The sequence below is a fragment of the Nelusetta ayraudi genome, unplaced genomic scaffold, assembly GCF_046127955.1.
Source record: "Nelusetta ayraudi isolate G7.1 ecotype Tasmania unplaced genomic scaffold, CSIRO-AGI_Nayr_v1 ptg000026l, whole genome shotgun sequence".
Lineage (NCBI taxonomy): Eukaryota > Metazoa > Chordata > Actinopteri > Tetraodontiformes > Monacanthidae > Nelusetta > Nelusetta ayraudi.
The window spans coordinates 3,185,001-3,203,133 of NW_027466076.1; the positions used below are offsets into that span (position 1 = coordinate 3,185,001).

At 47.2% G+C, this 18,133-nt stretch overlaps 3 protein-coding genes across 7 annotated transcripts in view; 1 reads left to right on the forward strand and 2 right to left on the reverse strand.

The window, feature by feature from the left end:
* The window catches only part of il11ra (interleukin 11 receptor subunit alpha), a 31,462-nt gene extending 29,201 nt beyond the window's left edge, over window positions 1-2,261 (forward strand). The window contains exon 12 of one of the 2 annotated variants that reach the window (XM_076029066.1): window positions 103-2,261. The gene's annotated coding sequence lies outside the window, so the exon portion shown is untranslated. The remainder of the gene's footprint in view (window positions 1-102) is intronic. The other variant, XM_076029065.1, reaches the window with a different exon arrangement.
* A 1,616-nt stretch (window positions 2,262-3,877) lies between these two features.
* Window positions 3,878-6,422, reverse strand: tmem267 (transmembrane protein 267). The gene is made up of 3 exons (XM_076029069.1): window positions 6,395-6,422; window positions 4,971-5,435; window positions 3,878-4,483 (listed from the first exon to the last, which is right to left on the reverse strand). The coding sequence occupies exons 2-3, from the start codon at window positions 5,376-5,378 to the stop codon at window positions 4,148-4,150; spliced, it is 744 nt and encodes a 247-aa protein (XP_075885184.1). The 5' UTR covers window positions 5,379-5,435; window positions 6,395-6,422; the 3' UTR covers window positions 3,878-4,147.
* Window positions 6,423-9,293: 2,871 nt separating this feature from the next.
* Window positions 9,294-18,133, reverse strand: part of cntfr (ciliary neurotrophic factor receptor) — an 84,928-nt gene continuing 76,088 nt past the window's right edge. For 3 of the 4 annotated variants that reach the window (XM_076029073.1, XM_076029071.1, XM_076029072.1), the window contains 3 exons: window positions 14,910-14,978; window positions 14,450-14,570; window positions 11,430-11,602 (listed from right to left, as the gene is read on the reverse strand). In XM_076029073.1, the coding sequence (XP_075885188.1) occupies window positions 11,472-11,602; window positions 14,450-14,570; window positions 14,910-14,978 (321 nt within the window). In that variant the 3' untranslated portion in view covers window positions 11,430-11,471. Of the gene's footprint in view, window positions 11,007-11,429; window positions 11,603-14,449; window positions 14,571-14,909; window positions 14,979-18,133 lie in introns of those variants that run through there. The other variant, XM_076029074.1, reaches the window with a different exon arrangement.

The window sequence follows — 18,133 nt, forward strand, 5'->3', positions numbered from 1 at the left end:
ACATCAGCCAGCAGCTGATTACAACCTTCAGAGTGAAGCTCTGTCATTTCACTCGTCCTGATTTATCCTCCTGTCAATCTTCAATCTTCCCGCTCCACCCAGGAGACCCCGGCCCCCTGACCTTTGACCCCTGACCCCACCCTGGGCCTCCAGCCAGCCCGTCCAAATGCAACGCCGCATCAGTCCACCGGGGGGGGGGGGACGACGACGAGGATGACGACATCTGCAAGGAGTCTTCAGAGGTGGGAGGGGCAAGGGAACCACACTACCCACAATGCACCACGGCAGCGTCCACTCCCAGCGGGGGACAAAACCGACTCCTCCAGACTTTTCTTTTTTTCTAAAGAGGAGGAGAGACTGCTTTTATTTTTGAACCGTGCGAAGGGACAGGAAGTGTAGCTGCCAAACAGGAAGTCCCGCCCTCCTTCACCTTCACCTGCTTTGAGGAGGCTCAGCAGGTGCTTCCTGCAGGAGGTGTGTGTGTGTGTGTGTGTGTGTGTGTGTGTGTGTGTGTGTGTGAGAGAGAGAAAGGAAGTGACACAAAAGTGTGGACCCCCCTCAACCTCCCTGCTTGCTTCTGATTGGGTGAAAGGCGGAGAGAAGAGGAGCAGCGGCAGCCAATCAGAAGCAAGAGGAGACAAAAAAAAGGATATTTTTTCATATATTTTTTTTCAAAGAAAAAGAAAGACGAGTTTTAGCACCCCTGTTAGCGCCAGTGGCTAATCCAGTTAGCCGCTCACCAAACACCAAAACCGGGAGGGAAAAAACTGAAACTTTATTGATTTTTCCCTGCGGATTGCACCTTTTTTTTTTTTTTTTTTTTTACAATCAGACCTTTTTTTCACATCAGCCGACTGAGCTCAGCTGTGATTGATCGGCTCCACCTGGGTCACCTGACCCTGACTGTGGAGTGACCACCAGGGGGCGTTTTATCCCTGCAGCAACAGCAGCAGCAGCAGCAGCAGCAGTCGTCGCCCGATTGGCCGTCTGCTGCTCCTATTATGCATGACCCTTTTTTGAAGTGTTTAGTTTGTTTCTGTTATTGTTGTATATTGTTGTATATCACACTTTTTCTTTCTTTTATGTGCTGTTTCGTTCTATCGTCGTCTTGTCGAGGAGTTCAGGGGGCTTCAGTTTCTCCGTCCAAGGATCTGTGTGTGTTGTTTTTCAACATCTTTGATTGCTGGACTCGGCTGCAGCGACGGTGGGCGGGTCCTGGTGCGGAGAAATGTCCCCGTCATCGTGCGTTTTATTACTCTTCCTCCTCCTTTTTCTCCTCTTCTTCTTCATCCTCCCTTCTCTCCTGCGTCATCCTCCCTTTTCTCCTGCTTCCTCCTCCTTTTTCTCCTTTCTCCTTCTCATTTTTCTCCTCTGATTACTCATATTCCTCCTCCCCCTCTTCTTCCTCCTCCACTTTCTCTTCTTTCTCTCCCTCCTCCTTCTCCTCTCAAATCCTTTTAACCTGCAGAGACAAGAATTTTAAGAATTTAATTATCAAAACTCGAGTGTGCATGTGCGTGCGTGCGTGAGTGCGTGCGTGTGTGTGCATGTGTGTGTGTCTTTTCCAGCCAGTTATATGAAGCTGCCTCACTGTACGATTACTGTATAGACAACGTGTTTACCGAACTCATCTTGTTTTCACGCACTCGTTCTCTTTTTGTTGTTTTTTTTTTGTTGTTCTTTTTTGTTGTTGTCATTGCATGAATTCCTGTTTCAGTCAATCTGGTCTCACACAGCTGGTCACAATTTTTTTTCATACCACAGTTTGTTTTTATTCAGAGATCTGAACTTTTCAAACGTCTTTTTTTGTTTTGTTTTTAAACATAAAACATGAATGATTCTGCTTTTATTTTTTTTTAAAATGTTTCTTATTTTTTGCTTATGAATATTTGGTTTCAATCCTGAATTCATCAATTAATTGTAGCCCAACTACACAAGGCCAGTTGCAATTTCTATTTTTTTTTTACTGATTGTAAAAAAATAACAAAAAAACAAAAACAAACAAAAAATGAAAGACGTGTGAAAAGTTCTGAGCTCTGAGAATCTAGAGGAAGTGATGATCAGCTGATCAGCCGATCAGCCTCCGGCTTCCTGTCGACGACACTCAGGCTTCCCGCTCTCCGATGTACATAGTCGTTGTTGTTTTAGCGCTTTGTGTGTACGACAAAGTCACCATAAGCTGTTTTTATTTCTTTTATTTTGTAATTTTCCCTCCTGTTTTCGTTCAAAGTCTCTGTGAAATAAAATACTATTTTATCACACACGCTGCCTCCCTGTGGTACGTTGTCAAACTACAAAAGAAAGAAATAAATGACAGAAGATTTTATTATAGTCTCATGCAAATTTGGATTGAAGTGTCATTTTTATAAAATGCAGAAACAAAACCTCCAACAGCTCAGCCGGAAGAAAGTTTTATTATTTTATTGTCTTAAAGAACAAACAGGAAATTATATTTTCTAAGTGCTCAAACCGGAAATAAAATTCGATACGGCATTTAAAATATAAACGTTGGAAAGAAAACAGTGTGTGCAAAATTTCAAAGTGATTTTTGCGAGAGTGAACCTGGCATTGTAAAACAACCGCAGCTGTAGAAGTTTGAAAGAAACGACAAAATCACTTTGTTCTGGCAAAAGTTACACAAGTGCAGTTTGTGCAAAACCATCAAAAACAAAAAAAACAAAAACAGCATTTCCCTTTTGAAGAAAAAAAATGTGGTCCTTTGTGTCAAAACAGTACAAAATCACTGAAAAGAGGAAAAACATTTCAATAAATAACATTAGCAAAACTTAATAAAAACAAATATAATAGCAGCAAAACAACAACACTGAGCATCAAATAAATTCATTCACAGCTTTTCAAAAAACAATAAAAACCACCTGCACAACTGCAAACACAGTGTCAATCCCCCTGTAGTTCCCTTCTGCCCCCTAGTGGCCATAGAACATCATCGCTGCCCCTGATGAATCCCTTAGAATGTTACACAGGTAAGAATGAATGTGATACTGTGTCCCCTCCCAACCCCCCCACCCGCCCCACTTTTATTTTTATTATTTTGACCCTTGACCCCTGACCCTCGCCGCTACACTACGTGATTAAATATGATTCCACAGACACGAGAAGGGAAGAGACGGACTTCGGCTTCTTCACATGAACATCTAAACACTGAAGTGATTGAAGTGAAACTTTAAAAAAAAACAAAAAACAACCCCCTCCCACCAACCTCTAACCAATCGTATCCCAGAATGCCTTGCAGCCAACACAAAAACAGAGAAGAAGAAGAAGAAGGAAAAAAAACAGCAGCGGTATAGAAACGCCGCCGTCCTGACACTCCAGAAGTGGATCAGAGGAGCGTGAAGGTTCGACTAGGCCCCGCCCCCCGGGAGCAGTGGGCGGAGCCTAGAGGGAGAGCGTGAAAAGCAGCTCCGCCATTCGTCATCGTCCACAGAGAGTGGGAGGAGCCAGAGCAGGGGCCTCTATTTGGCGGCGGAATGTGTTACAGCTCTCAGAGGCCAACCGGCCGTATCCCAGAATGCCTTGCAGTGGACCAAAAGAGAGGAGGAGAAGAAGGAGGAGGAGGTGAAGGAGAAGAAGACAGTGTAGGAGAAGGAGGAGAAGAAGGAAGAGGAGGAGGAGGAGAAAACAGTGGGGGAGAGGGAGAAGGAGAAAAAGCAGGAGGAGGAGTAGGAGAAGAAGGAAGAGGAGAAAGAGGAGAAGGAGGAGGAGGAGAAAACAGTGGGGGAGAAGGAGAAGAAGGAAGAGGAGAAGGAGGAGGAGGAGAAAACAGTGGGGGAGAGGGAGAAGGAGAAAAAGCAGGAGGAGGAGTAGGAGAAGAAGGAGGAGAAGGAGGAAGAGGAGGAAGAGGAGAAGGAGGAGGAGGAGAAAACAGTGGGGGAGAAGGAGAAGAAGGAAGAGGAGAAGGAGAAGAAGAAGAAGGAGGAGGAGGAGATGTAGAAGGAGTAGAACAAAGAGAAGGAGGAGCAGAAGCAGCCGCTGGGCCTCTGCTGAGAAACGCCGCCGTCCTGAAGGTTAAACTAGCGGGAAAAGCAGCTCCGCCATTCGTCGGCGTTCTCGCGGGGCGGAGCCAGAGGGGCGTCCTGGCGGCGCCGCCCCCACCCCTCCCCCTTTGTACCCCTCCCCCGCCCCCCTCCTAGACGTCGATGGCCACGCCGTGCTTGGCCGACATGACGTCCCTGGTGCCCGTCAGGTACATCAGCACGGAGCAGAGGTGTGGCAGTGTGGCTGTGGTGCTGACGTACAGCCAGTAGGGCAGCGGCGCCGTGCCACCCAGAGGCCACACCCACAGGCCCCGCCGCACGCCGTCCCGCACATGGTGCGTGGCGCCGCTGACGAAGAGCATCCACGGCAGCGAGCACCACGAGTCCTTCAGCCGGCACAGCCACATGAGGAGGCGCAGGGAGACGCACAGCACCGGGAGCAGCGAGGAGCAGTGCAGCGGGGGCCGCTGCGGGAGGGAGGTGGCCGCCTGGGGGGAGGGGCAGGGAGGAGGAGGTGGGGAAGAACAAGAAGAAGAGGAGGAGATTGAAGTGAAGGAGGAGAAGACAGAAGAGGAGGAGATTGAGATTTTGCATTCTATCGAACTATGATACAACTACTATAAAATGCATTAAAATGCATATATATATATATATATATATATATATATATATATATGTATATACATATATGTATATACATACATACATATATATATATATATATATATATATACATATATATATACATATATATATATATATATATATATATATATATATATACATATATATATACATATATATATATATATATATATATATATATATATATATACACACAGAGGGAGGACTGTTGATGAGAGCGATGGTTAAATCTCCGATTAGGTGACACAAATTCGTCCCAAAAAAGCAGCAAAACAAACACACACACACACACACACACACACACACACACACACACACACAGACTCTGACCTTGAGCGACAGGGATCCGGCCATGTAGAAGTGGTCCAGGTCGATGATGGAGGCCAGCAGGCCGGCTAGCAGCACCTCGTACACGTCGCTCCTCTTCCTCAGGCCGATGACCACCGCCCAGGACCACAGGCCCACCACGCCGTGGGTGGCGTTGTCCAGGGCGGCGCGCAGCCACAGGTGGCCCTGGACGACGGGCAGCTGGAGGGCGTGGTCGGCCGCCACGCAGAAGGCGCCCAGCCCCGCCGAGGCCAGCAGGGAGGCGGAGCTGAAGGTCTGCAGGAGGGCCTGGGCCTTCTCCGCCTCCACCGCCAGGCTGAGGGGCACGGCGCCGCCCGCGCCCCGCCCGCCGCCCAGCAGCGGCGACGAGGACGGCGACGACGAGTCCAGCTTGGAGTAGAATCCTTGCATGTCGGAGGGGGGAGGGGGCGGAGTCAGGACGCTGGCGGAGGTCAAGAGTCGCAGCCGCTGCAGGAGAAAACACAACGTCGGTGTGAATTCCTCCGCTGTTCTTCTGGCAAACTAGAGGCGAACTGGAACGGTCACTGATTTGTTCACAGCATCGGTGTCAAACTTCTGGCCCAGGGGCCCAAATTATTCCAAAATGCTACAGTGATACAAGTTGAAAATCACCTCAGAAGTGGTTGAGGACACGTCGAACAAGAATCTGGTGGAATTTGCAGAAAATGTTTTGATTTTGTTTTTTTTGAATAATTTTTGAATCATCCCACAAAAGCAGGTTTAGTACTGTACGCAGTGTATAACTTCAGCATCAGATTATCAGAAAACGCTACAGTGAACCAAGTTGAAAATCTCCTCAGAGATAGTGGAGGAATTTGCATAAATCATTTTGATTTTGTTTTTTAAATAATTTTTGAATGTGCCCATGAAAGAAGATTTTGTACTGTATGTGATGTGTTACTTCAGCCACAGATTACCCCGAAATGCTACATGCTAGTAGACAATGTTAGACTTGATCTGATCATCTCAGCAGCTCACAGGGGGTAGAAAAACAAGAAACACAACAGCTGGCAGACAGCAAACAAGGGTTGTGGTGCTTTTGTTGTTGTTGTTGTTGTTGCTGCTGCTGCTGCTGCTTCCTGTGAGAAGCCCGTCGTCATTTTCCCACCGGTGAACTGTTGAGAAGAATGATATGACAGCGCCCTCCCCCCTCCGATCACCGCTGACCTGCTGGTTGTTGACAACTAGCTTACTAGCATGACAGCTAAGCTTGTCGGCAGCCACAGATTCAGGCGATGCGACGTCAGGATTGACAACACCACGGCAACGGCGTGTATGTGTATGTGTGGCTGTGCTTGTGTTGTGTGTATGTATATGCATACATATACATATATATAATTAAAAAACAAAACAAAACAAAACAAAAACCTGTGACCCGTGAGTTGGAAGAAAACAGCAACACTCACCCCATTCCCCTCTCCGTCCGGGACTGGCGCTTACTCTTTACGTCACTTCCGCTTTCCTTCGCGGAGCCTCATGTTTCGCGTCGATCTGCTGCCACCTGCAGGCCGATAGGGAGGGGAAAAACAAACAAAAGTATTTTCTTTTCTTTGCCCCCCCCCCGATCGAAACAATGTTTGAAGACTCGGACACACAGCAGTGCCTTCAGCGAAGCCTGACCAGTGTTACGGATCATCTTGCCATGCTTGACCTTAGCGTCTTTCACCAGATGATTTTCTTTATTTTTTGGGTGATTTATGCAATTAGATGTTCTAAACATGTGCTCTTAATAACAATATAACATGTAATAGAGGCAAATAATCAAAAGGGAGACAACAATTTTAAGACTATTTTTTTAAAATAGGGTTAGGGTTAGGGTTGGGGTTAGGGTTTAGGGTTAGCTGAAATTAGGGTTAGGGTTTAGGGTTAGCTGAAATTAGGGTTCAGGGTTTCGGGGTTCCTCATCGGCTAGAAGCCCCAACTTTGGTGTGGGTGTGTCTTAGGGGATCCTGGTGAAGCAACAAGTGGCTCCATGTCGCTAGGACAAAGTTGACCTTTGACCCTCATAGACTTGCATTGAATTAGGGTTAGCGATAAGGCTGAAATTAGGGTTAGCTGAAATTAGGGTTAGGGTTTCGGGGTTCCTCATCGGCTAGAAGCCCCAAATTTGGTGTGGGTGTGTCTTAGGGGATCCTGGTGAAGCAACAAGTGGCCCCATGTCTCTAGGACAAAGTTGACCTTTGACCCTCATAGACTTGCATTGAATTAGGGTTAGCGATAAGGCTGAAATTAGGGTTAGGCTTAGGTAACCCTAACCCTGTCGCTAACAAAATTTCCATCCCAACTGTCACACCACACATTGAAGTGGTCGCTCCTCCATTTCAATAAATATTATTTACTTATTTGTTTATTAGCTCCACACCCTTCACACTTTTCCCAGACATACATTTCACAATCACAGGAGTATTCTGATTAATTATATCTCCGCTCCACCGAAAGGTTAATATGATCATTAATGCAACAATACGTCTGATTACGACAAATCAGATGTGACATTTAGCTTCGTCACTATTAAAAAGGCAGGCGGGGAAATAAAAATCGACTCTCTGCAGGTGAAGTTCCGCTAACTGTCGCTAGATGGAAGCAGAGACCAGAGCATTAAAAAAAAAAACCTGAGCCTCTTCAAACTGGTGCCTTGGGATATAAACGAGGGTAAAACGTGTCACTTCAAAAGCTAAACCCCGGTTCCGCAGCGGAGCGGCTACAGCTAATCAACGTGTCGGACAGAATATAATCCCAACCTTTAACACCAAGTCCCGGGCGGAAGCTTTTTAAATAGCTGCCTGTCACCATGCTGAAACTCACTCGCCGCGCAGTATTAAATCCCGCCGCCCTTATGAAATATTCAATTTTAATCATGTCTCCGTTAAAGCTCCCGGACGATATCTGGAAAGACGGCTTTAATCCGTTTTAATGGGATGATTACGAGGAGCCGCTTCTTCTTCTTCTTCGCCGGCAGGGAGTCTTTTTGCATTTCAAACGTGTTTCCGGCTGCGCCTCAGTCGGTCTGGTTTCCACCTCCACCTCCTGCCGAAGGGTTCTGCTTCCACCAAGGGGGACTCGAAGATCCTGGTTCGCTTCACAAAAATCTTTTTTTTTTTTTAGTGTGTGTGTGCGATTGAGTGTCTCTTCTCCTGTCTGTCTGTCTGCCTTGCCTGTGTGACCTTGTCAAACAGCCAAGGTCGAGGCACAAAGTGAAGGTTCATCATATTCACCAGAGACAGAGAGACGATTTACCTTCCCACTTGATTTTGAGTCAGCCTGAACCTGAAAGGAGTGAAAGCAGTAAAGAAGAGAGCGGAGCAACAATATTGAATACCAAGTTACAGCTGAATACTTTGCTGTTCATTTTTTTTTTAAATTTACAATCTAAGTTTACAAATGTTATTAACTATTAACGAGTGACCATTATGAGATGATGAAAAAAAGTTGTTTTGGTAATTCATCGATGAATTAATTAATCTGATACAAACTAATTAGAGGTCGAATGTTGAGAGCTCAAGTGTTGAATTGAATGTCTTTTCATTCCTCCTAGCAAAAGTATCCACGGAAAATAAACACCAGCCGAGTGACGGTTGACGACGTTGACTGGCGAGTCTTCAGCACCATGGACAGAGAAAGAGCGCATGGCAGCTCTCTGGCTCCCTCTAGCGGTGGTCGTTTCAAACGTTAATCACTGGCAAAATGTCGAAAAAAATCCTCTTGGCGTCATTTTGGAAACATATAAATAGGACAAAACTGAAAAAGTCCAAGACGTTGAATCAGAGAACCAGCGCCCTCAGGAGGCCTTGCTGTGCATCACAGACAACTGCTACCTCCTCATAAAAATTTGGATTCCTTCAAGAAGAAAATAAAAAACCGAAATGAGAATTTTGAGGAGGTGGAGGAAGGAAAAGAGGAGGAAGAAGAGGAGGAGGAGGAAGAAGAGGAGGTGGAAGTAGACAAACTCACGTCATTCATCGTGTTAGCAGCCAAAGGTCAAGGTAGTCATTAGAGCCGAGCGAGGCAGCCGCGGCTGACAGCTCCACACACACGCACACGCACACACACACACAAAAGCAGGAGGTTAATGTGGATCACAGCGGCGGTGGCGGTAGAAACATGGCGATTGCCATTTAATTAAAGCCGCCTAAAATATCAGGTTAAAGGTCGAGCGGTGCTCGGCCGTCACGGCCGCTCGCAGACAGGGGTCGCTGCCAGGAGGAACTTGTGACTCCGGCGACTCGTCCCTGGTCCTGTGGCTACGAATGGGCCCTGGGTGATGTCACAAAGGGCGCCGCAGCGAAAGAGTCCAGCGGCTCGCGGTTCTTTGTGAAATGGTCACATTTTAATGGTTGAAACCTGCCATCGTATATACATCTATAAAAAAATGCCCCCCCCCCACTGAGGTGGGGGAGGGGGAGGGGAGCGGGGGAGGGGGTAACAGGTTACGACATTCTACTGCTAATACATACATTATCATCATCATTATTATCATCATCATCATCATCCTCATTATTATTATTATTATGATTATTATTTTTATTATTATTATCATTAATTATTATTATTAAATAATAAACTTTTTTCCTTCCATGTTAAAGTTACGTATCAGAGTTTTACAAAATAGCGTAAAAGGAGAAATTAAAAGCTGTTATGAACGTCTGGAAAACAAACAAACCCAAATAAAACTAACAAAAAAAAAAATCTATGCATGTGTGTGTGTGTGTTTGTGTTTCTTTAATATTACTTTTATTATTATTATTGTTATTATTATTTTGTCCAGAAACTTAAAACCAAAAACAAAACCACAAAAGGATAAAAGACACGGTTGTTGTTGCTCCTGCGGATAAAATAACATCAAACTGCTGAACGTGGCTACAGAAACGCTTAGAAAGGGCAGAAGAAAAGGTGTTTACAGCACAGAGCAGCTCCCTCTCTCCTCCACTCCTCCGCTCCGCCTCCTTGTCTTCCTCTCAGCTTCTTTTTGTTTTCTTTTTTGTTTGTTTTGTCTTTTTTTGTACAATCAGCATCCTCCCGGTCCGTCGCTGGAAGCAGAGCGTAAAGCTACGAGTCTAAAAAAGAAGAAAGAGAAGAAGAAGAAGGAGAAGAAAAAGAAGGAGAAGAAGAAGAAGAAGAAGAAGTGGGAGATGATGAAGAAGAAGAGGCCGGTGACGACGGTGTCGGTCCTCCCAGCGGCTCCGGGGGGGGATTGATGAAACCTCAGGGGGTCTTTACAGGTGAAAAACACACACACTTACACACACACACACACACACACTCTTACACACTTACACGCACAGAAGGCAGACGGAGACTTGAGGGGCCTCGCAAAACGTCTGTGGACCAGGGAGGTTTGTGGGGGAGGGGAGGGGTCAAGTCTTTGGCATGATGGTGTAGCTGCATGGGGGGGTGGTGGTGGGGTGGGGTCGGGGTGGTTGCTACTGTAACACACACACACACACACACACACACACACACACACACACACACGCACACACAGGAGTCGAGAGGGAGAAGGTCAAGATGAAAAGTTGGAGCTCTGCAGGAGAATCCAAGCCGTCGTCTGCAGTGTCCACTCGCGGCCACAAGGGGGCAACATGAGACTGTTTATGTTTATTTTTCCACTGCCGCCTCCTCTTGCTGCTGCTGCCTCTGTCGTCATGGTCTTTGTTGTTGTTGGCGGTGATGATGAAAGTGATTCAGGTTGGGACGACGTTCCAAAAAAAGTTCCTCTGGAGATTTGGAGACCGATAATCCCAATATGGAATTTTTTTTTTTTCCCAAAAAATAAAAATAAGAAGAAGAAGAAGGAGAAGAAGGTGAAGGAGAAGAAGAAGAAAAAGAAGAAGAAGAAGAAGAAGAAGAAGAAGAAGGCATCGTCGTCGTCCGATTTCACGTCTGAGTCATCGCGGCCCGTGAAGAAGTGAGTGATGAGCAAAAAAATGGTCGATGCACCGAATCCAGGGGACGTGTGCAAAATAGAAAAAAAAAGAGACCAGGCTCCTCCCCCTCCGACCAGAGGCCACGCCCCCACATCTGCACAGAGAGCAGCACAGGGGGACGGTCACATATTTTCACGCAGTGACACACACAACATCTGCGTCTATCTATTTATCTATCGATGTATCTGTATACATTTTCATGCTAGTTCATTTTAACAGTCTAATGTATTATTTAAACAAAAATAATAAATAATCAAATATGTATTATATATAAATATATATGTATAAGGTATAGAATATTTATTCAAAATATAAAAGAATGTTTTTATATACACATGTATTTCAGTATATGTAAATATGTCTGTTTATAAAGTATACAACAACTGTACATTTTATTTTACACGTTTTGTTCGTTTTTTAAATGAATTTCTGATTTTTTTTTACTTTTTGCATTTTAAGAGAAGAACATTTTTCGTATTCTTGTCTAAGCAGAGTGGGTGCGTGTGCGTACGTGCGCGCTTGCTCGCCGGCTCGCTCGTCCGCCCGCCCGCTGGCTCGCTCACCACATCAGCAGCAGCAGCATTCCTACCAGCAGGGGGGAGAAGAGGGTGAGGAGGCGGGCGGCCCGGCCCACCGCCGGCTCGGCCTTCTGCGGGGCCTTGGACGAGGGGATGGGCGACGTCTTGCAGTCTGACACACAAGACACACACAAAACACACACAAAGCAGTCGGTGAGCGAGTGAGCGGCGCTCCAGGGGGGCGGAGCCTGGTAGTGCCAGGAAGGAAAGAAGGAAGGAATGAAGGAGGGAAGGAAGGAAGGAGGGAAGGAGGGAAGGAGGGAAGGAAGGAGGGAAGGAGGGAAGGAGGGAAGGAAGGAAGGAGGGAAGGAGGGAAGGAGGGAAGGAAGGAGGGAATGAAGGAAGGAGGGAAGGAAGGAATGAAGGAATGAAGGAAGGAGGGAATGAAGGAAGGAGGGAAGGAGGTAAGGAAGGAATGAAGGAAGGAGGGAAGGAGGGAAGGAAGGAATGAAGGAGGGAAGGAAGGAAGGAAGGAAGGAAGGAAGGAGGGAAGGAAGGAATTAAGGAGGGAAGGAAGGTTCAGCGGGAGAGGAGCTCCAATCAATTCCAATCAGTGAGTGCAATCAATGCCGAGCTCGTCGTAAAAAAAATTAAAATGAGAATTCTCATTCTGGCCCGAACACAGCGTGAAAAAAAGAGGTTTTGGTTTTAAAGACTGTCAAGATCTTCGATCGACGGCCTCTGGGGGAAAAAAAGAAGAAGCAAATTCTTGTCTCCACCAGCAGGTGGCGTGTCTATTGCCAATATTGGATTTTTTTTAATTAACATTAAAATACAACTTTTTAAAGTGTAATATTATATTCTCTTCATGAAAAGAAGAATTTAATTTGATAAAGCAACAACAGTCGTCCCCAGAATCTTTTCTTCTGATCTGAATTCTTTTTCTTAATTTCTGGAAAATCCAAATGAAGAAACAAACAAACAAACAACTGGGGCAGATGTTGAGGAGGACTTCAGCTTCACTGGACTCAAACGCCGACGCAACACAAAAACACGGTGCAGGTTGTGCGTCAGTGACACGAGTTTGTTGTGTAACCTGATGATTGTCAGGTTTGTCACACAAGAGACTCACACCGGACACGCAAGGAAATAGAAAATAAAAATAGAATTAATAACAATCCCACGCTGACGTGAATTTCTGGCCCCCTGGAGGAGGGAAGAGGGCGGCGCAGGAGGGCTGATGACATCACTCAGGTGAGTCAGGGCAGCAGCAGCAGCAGCAGCAGCAGCAGCAGCAGCAGCAGCAGGACCTGATTACACTGATCGATGTGTTCGGCCACTTCCTGTTTTGGAGCCGAGAGAACAGGAAGTGCCGCTCAGCCAGGATCCCTTTGAAGCTGATGATGTCATCGGCCGTTAATAAAGTAGCTGTGTGTGTGTGTGTGTGTGTGTGTGTGTGTGTGGGCTGTTTGTGTCACGTCTCAGTCTGAACTCATCGACTGCTGCTGCTGCTGCTGCTGCGGGTGGAGGGAGTGTGCAGCGCTGCTGCTGGCCAACAGGGGTCACTGTGGCACTGTTTCTCCTGCTCAGACACTGCGGGATGGAGCAGCAAGTTGCTCCAGTCGGTCCACGGATGGTGGAGGAGCAGGATTCCAGATCACATGCTCAGAACATTAATCAATCAATCAATCAATCGATTGATCAATCAATAATAATAATGATAATGATAAAAATAATAATACGACTTGTGTTCCAACTGATTTCTGGCCTTGTTTGGACCTTTAACTTTGTTAGCTGTGAGACTAGAAACAGCTAACATGCTAGCAGTCAGATGGGATCAACACTGAGTCGTGTGCAGATGGAGTGTCGGGTCAAAAAGAATTTACAAAAAACAAGAAAAACAGTGAACAAACGTGAGGGAACCAAGACAAAGGCCCGGCCAACAGACCAACAACACGATACCGAAGTGTTTCAAGCAATTTCTGACATTTTCTTTGCTGTTTTTTTTTAGCTTGAAGCATTAGCAGTGCTAATCTAGCCCGGCGCCCTACGCTAGTGCTAAACCTCCTCACCATCCCTCCACCAGGGGGCTCTATCATTTGTGTATTTGCCCTGAACACGACCCGCAGAGCTCGGGATAGCTTAGCGCTGAGGCTACATACAGCTAGCTTCAGGTTGATAAGAACCCCATAAACACAGCCGGAAACGTGAGCGAGCCCGACAACTTCATCATCAGACAGAATCAGACGACAAAAACCTGATGAAAGGCGACAACGGCGCCGCCAACAGGTTTCACGAAGGCTCAGCCGCCTCACACTCCTTCGCCTCCCGCTGCCCCCCCCCCCCGACCCCCCCTTCCCTCAAGGGAGAGGGTGAGGCTGAGATGAGACGAGACGTGACGAGGCCCCCAGACTCGACTAGACGATCGCCGAGTGCTCTGTCAAGCGAGTGACCCTTGACCTTCTGCAGAGCCGTCCAGGGGCGGCGGTGGCGGGGGAGGGGGTGTGCTACCACTGACACTTCCTGTCCTTGTGTGTGTGTGTGTGTGTAACTCTCTGGAGATTACGCCAAGATCTTTCAGTGATCCGACACTCCAGGACAGACGGGAGGTTTTTTTCTTTTCATTATTTGGAAAAAAACTAAAAAAATCCTGTCCCCCCTGACACAATACACATGTCTTTCCCTCTCTCTCTCCCTCTCTCTCTTTCTCTGCCTCTCCCTCTCTCTCTTTCTCCCTCTCTCTCTCTCCAAACCAGGGTGCTCCGGTTGCTGCCTCCAGGCAGTCGGACCTATACACACACACATATATATATCTCTATATATATGTATACACACAGCCTACGTTTTGAATCCGGTGGCGATTAAAAACCAAGATAGAATGGGAAGAATGACAGCAACATTTCTTAAGACAAACAGACAGGACGGCCAGACAAGTAACAGGAACGTCTTGAGCCCCCCCGCCCCCGGTGGCCGGCCGTGGTACTGCCCCATGTATCAAAGATGTCAGACGTGGACTCACCGGTGGAGAAGTCGACCTCGGCGGTGGAGGTGATGGGCAGCGGGTCCTCGATCCAGGGCGTGGCGTGCACGGCCACGCTCCAGTCGCTCCACGTCCCGATCTCTGTGTCCTTGGCCGCCACCTGTTGGCCGAGAAGTAGAACAAATTATCCCACGTTTTTACAGAAGTTTTTGGTTGACTTGGCGTATCTTCTTATTGCACAGCTGTTGTGGCGTTTTCAGTTCATTTCATTCAACGCTTTTTGGGGAAAACGGCAAAAACCTTTTTTTTATAACCTAAACCGGGCAAAATCCAATGAATATTATTATTATGATTATGATTGTTATATTCACATTATGGATTAGCTGCTAATAGTAGCGGCTAAGCCATAGCGCAACCGGTCTTTACACCTGAAATTCTTGTTGTTGTTTTGTTTTGCAGCTTTGCGAAAAAAAGAAATGCGTGGAGGACGGCCGCCCACCTGGATGATGTACTCCTTCCCAGCGTAGGCGTCGGTGATGGTGTGGGAGGTGCTGTCCGACAGCTCCATCTACAGGCCGCCAGGGGGACAGGAAGAGGAAGAGGAAGAGGAAGAGGAACTCAAACTTCATCCAAATGTGCGACGTTCAAGCAGTGAGCAGAATCACCAAACAGCGAAACAGTTTTTTCTCCGACCCCCGAGGTCGTCTGTCTGTCTGTCTGACTGTGTGTTTGTCTGACTGTGTGATTGTGTGATTGTGCGTCCGCCGGCAACACGGCCGCTTTAAAACGTTCACGTTGTGCAATATGCAACTCGCTGTCACGCAGTCGGTCCCTCAAAAACTCCCTTGTTTGGGAGCTTCTGCAGCACCGAAGGTCGCAACCTGCCAGACTTCCTGTTTCTCATTGTGCACACACACACACACACACACACACACACACACACACACACACACACACACACACACACACATACACACCTACTGATCACAAACATTGTAATTTGCTGGAAGAAGGAAAAAAAAACCCTGATCTTTGAATCGAAAGAAAGATTTTTCTGCTTGTGTGTGTGTGTGTGTGCGTGCGTGCGTGTGTGTGCGTGCGTGCGTGCGTGCGTGCGTGCGTGCGTGTGTCAACTCTTCACCGAGACACAAAATAAAAGACTCAAGGTTTTGGATGGCGTCCGTTGCTTCGTTGCTGACAACCGAAGTGAACAGACGGAACCACTTTTTACTTTTTTTTTGTTTTTTGTAAATTCTAAAACTTCCCCCCCCGAAAAAGAAAGAAAAAAAAAAAAAGAAACACATTTTTTCCCCCCTTCGGTTCTCCCTCACACTATTATATTAAACGCACGAGTGCACGACGCCGGCAGAGAGTTCAAAAATAGATTCACATGAAATCTGAGACGCAAAAGAAACTTTCACAAAGCGTTCACGCCGCAGAGCCTGGCGCACACACACACACACGCACACACACACACGCGCACACACACACAGACACGACACACACACACACACGCACAGGGAGGAATGTTGATGGGGAGCGATGGTTAAATCTCCGCTCGGGTGACACAGATTTGGCCCTAAAAAGCAGCAGAATACGCACACACACACACACACACACACACACACACACACACACACACACACACTCGCATACAGCCTAATGTATGACCACTTACACGCACGTGCACCATGAAACATGTGCACGCAGTTGGACACAACACACTGTTATTGCATTCCGCTAATGAAATTAGGCCTGAAAATGCAGCTCTGCTCCGCAGCAGATTAGAGCAGCGTGCGTGCGTGTGTGTGTGTGTGTGTGTGTGCGTGTTTGTGTGTGTGTGTCTGGAAACAGACGAGGTCATCGGCGGGTTTACGAGTGTCTGCGGGGACCTGCAGGAGATTTAAAGGACAATTATTCCCGTCAGTGACGACGACGGCCGCAGAGCTTTCATTCAATCAGGACGTCGCACAGTCGCAGGCTGGACCCAGTCTGACCCGGTCTGACCCGGACTGACCCGGTTCCGGTTCGAACTGGACTGACCCAGTTTGAACCAGTCTGACCTGGTCTGACCCGTACCAGTCTGAGCCAGTCTGAACCGTCAGACTGGCTCAGACTGGTACGGGTCAGACCAGGTCAGACCCATCACAAGCAGAAACAAATTAAAACTCAATTAAAAAAAAAAAAAAAAGCAGACAATAGTCGGTCGTCACAGTAGTCATGTGACCCGCGTCGTGGAAAAGTTTGGGTTGGATGCTAACGGATGCTAACAGATGCTAACGGATGCTAACAGAATAAATGTGAATAAGGGAGCAAATCTTTTCCCCTCTTCTAATCTTTAAACGAGATGTTGAGAAATGCAACACATCCCAAAAAGGTTCGCTGACGCAGAGATGAGAGCGATCAGGAAGAAAAGATCAGAGGAGAAGGAGAAGAAGAAGAAGTAGAAAGAGAAGAAGAAAAATGTGACAAATGTCTTGAAATGACACCAAAAGAAGCGAAAAAAGCTCAAACAAAGAGAACGGACACACACACACACACACACACACACACACACACACACACACACACACACACACACACACACACACACACACACACACACAGGGACATTCCTCAGGGAGCATCAGGAGCAGAAAGCAGTGAAGTGACCCTTTACTTTTCACACTTCCTCTGTCATTGTCTCTCTCTCTCTCTCTCCTCATCCCTCCATCATCATCATTCCATTCTGTCTTTGCAAAAAAAATCCTTAAATAACCCCCCGAGATCCCCTCCTCCTCCTCAGCCCCTCCCCCACCCGCCGATCGATAAAGTCTCATTCCGCCTGATTGAAAACACGTCAGGAGAAGACGGAGAGAGAGAGAGAGACGGAGAGAGAGAGAGAGAGAGAGAGAGAGACGGAGAGAGAGAGTGAGAGAGAGAGAGAGAAAGACGGAGAGAGAGAGAGTGAGAGAGGAGGTGGGGGGGCTTTAAAAAAGTTTGATCATGTGATCGGGTTGGTGGGGGGGCCGAGTCGCCGGGCGGATCTCGTCCAGTGAGCAGGTCTGTCGTCCCGGAGAGGAAACCAATTATACACACTTCCACTGTGTGTGTGTGTGTGTGTGTGTGTGCAGTGAAGGTTGCTCTCATTATGTTGACTGACAGCTCCCATTTTTCCACCGTGCGCGCACACACACACACACACACTCTCATGCACACACAGAGCCGTGCGTGCATGTGGCGGAACCAAACACGAGGCTAATTCCTCAGCAGCTTTGATTTAAAGTCCCAGTGGCTTCCAGCGCCGTGGCGGTGGGCGTGTCTCGCTGCTGGCGCCGCCCCCACAAAACACGCTCAGCCTCATTTGAATCAGCGTCAAGACGAGGTGCGTTCAGGTCCAGCTGGGAACGCTGGGAACGCTGGGAATGCTGGGAACGCCAGCTGATGGACGGGCCAGGTTCTGTTGAATCCACACAGACACGGATGCAGATGCTTAGCTAGATAGCCTAGCCACAGCGTAACCGTTGGCTAGTCATAGCCTAGCTGTAGTCTAGCCACAGACTAACTATTGGGGCCACAATGGGTTTTAAAACGTGACAGAGGGGCCGGAGCAGCAGCAGATGGATGGAGTGTTTTGGTGACCCACCTCATAGGAGGAAAAAATATAAATATATTATGGGATACGTTTTGATCACTTAGTTACTAACATTATTATTTCTTCAAGATTAAGAAGCCTAACGGGCC

Excerpts from the sequence above, each read along its gene's own strand:
- tmem267 (XM_076029069.1), bottom strand. The coding sequence starts at position 5,378 with ATGCAAGGATTCTACTCCAAGCTGGACTCGTCGTCGCCGTCCTCGTCG. Across the intron at positions 4,484-4,970 it reads CCGGATCCCTGTCGCTCAAG|GCGGCCACCTCCCTCCCGCA; the intron begins GTCAGAGTCTGT and ends CCCTCCCCCCAG.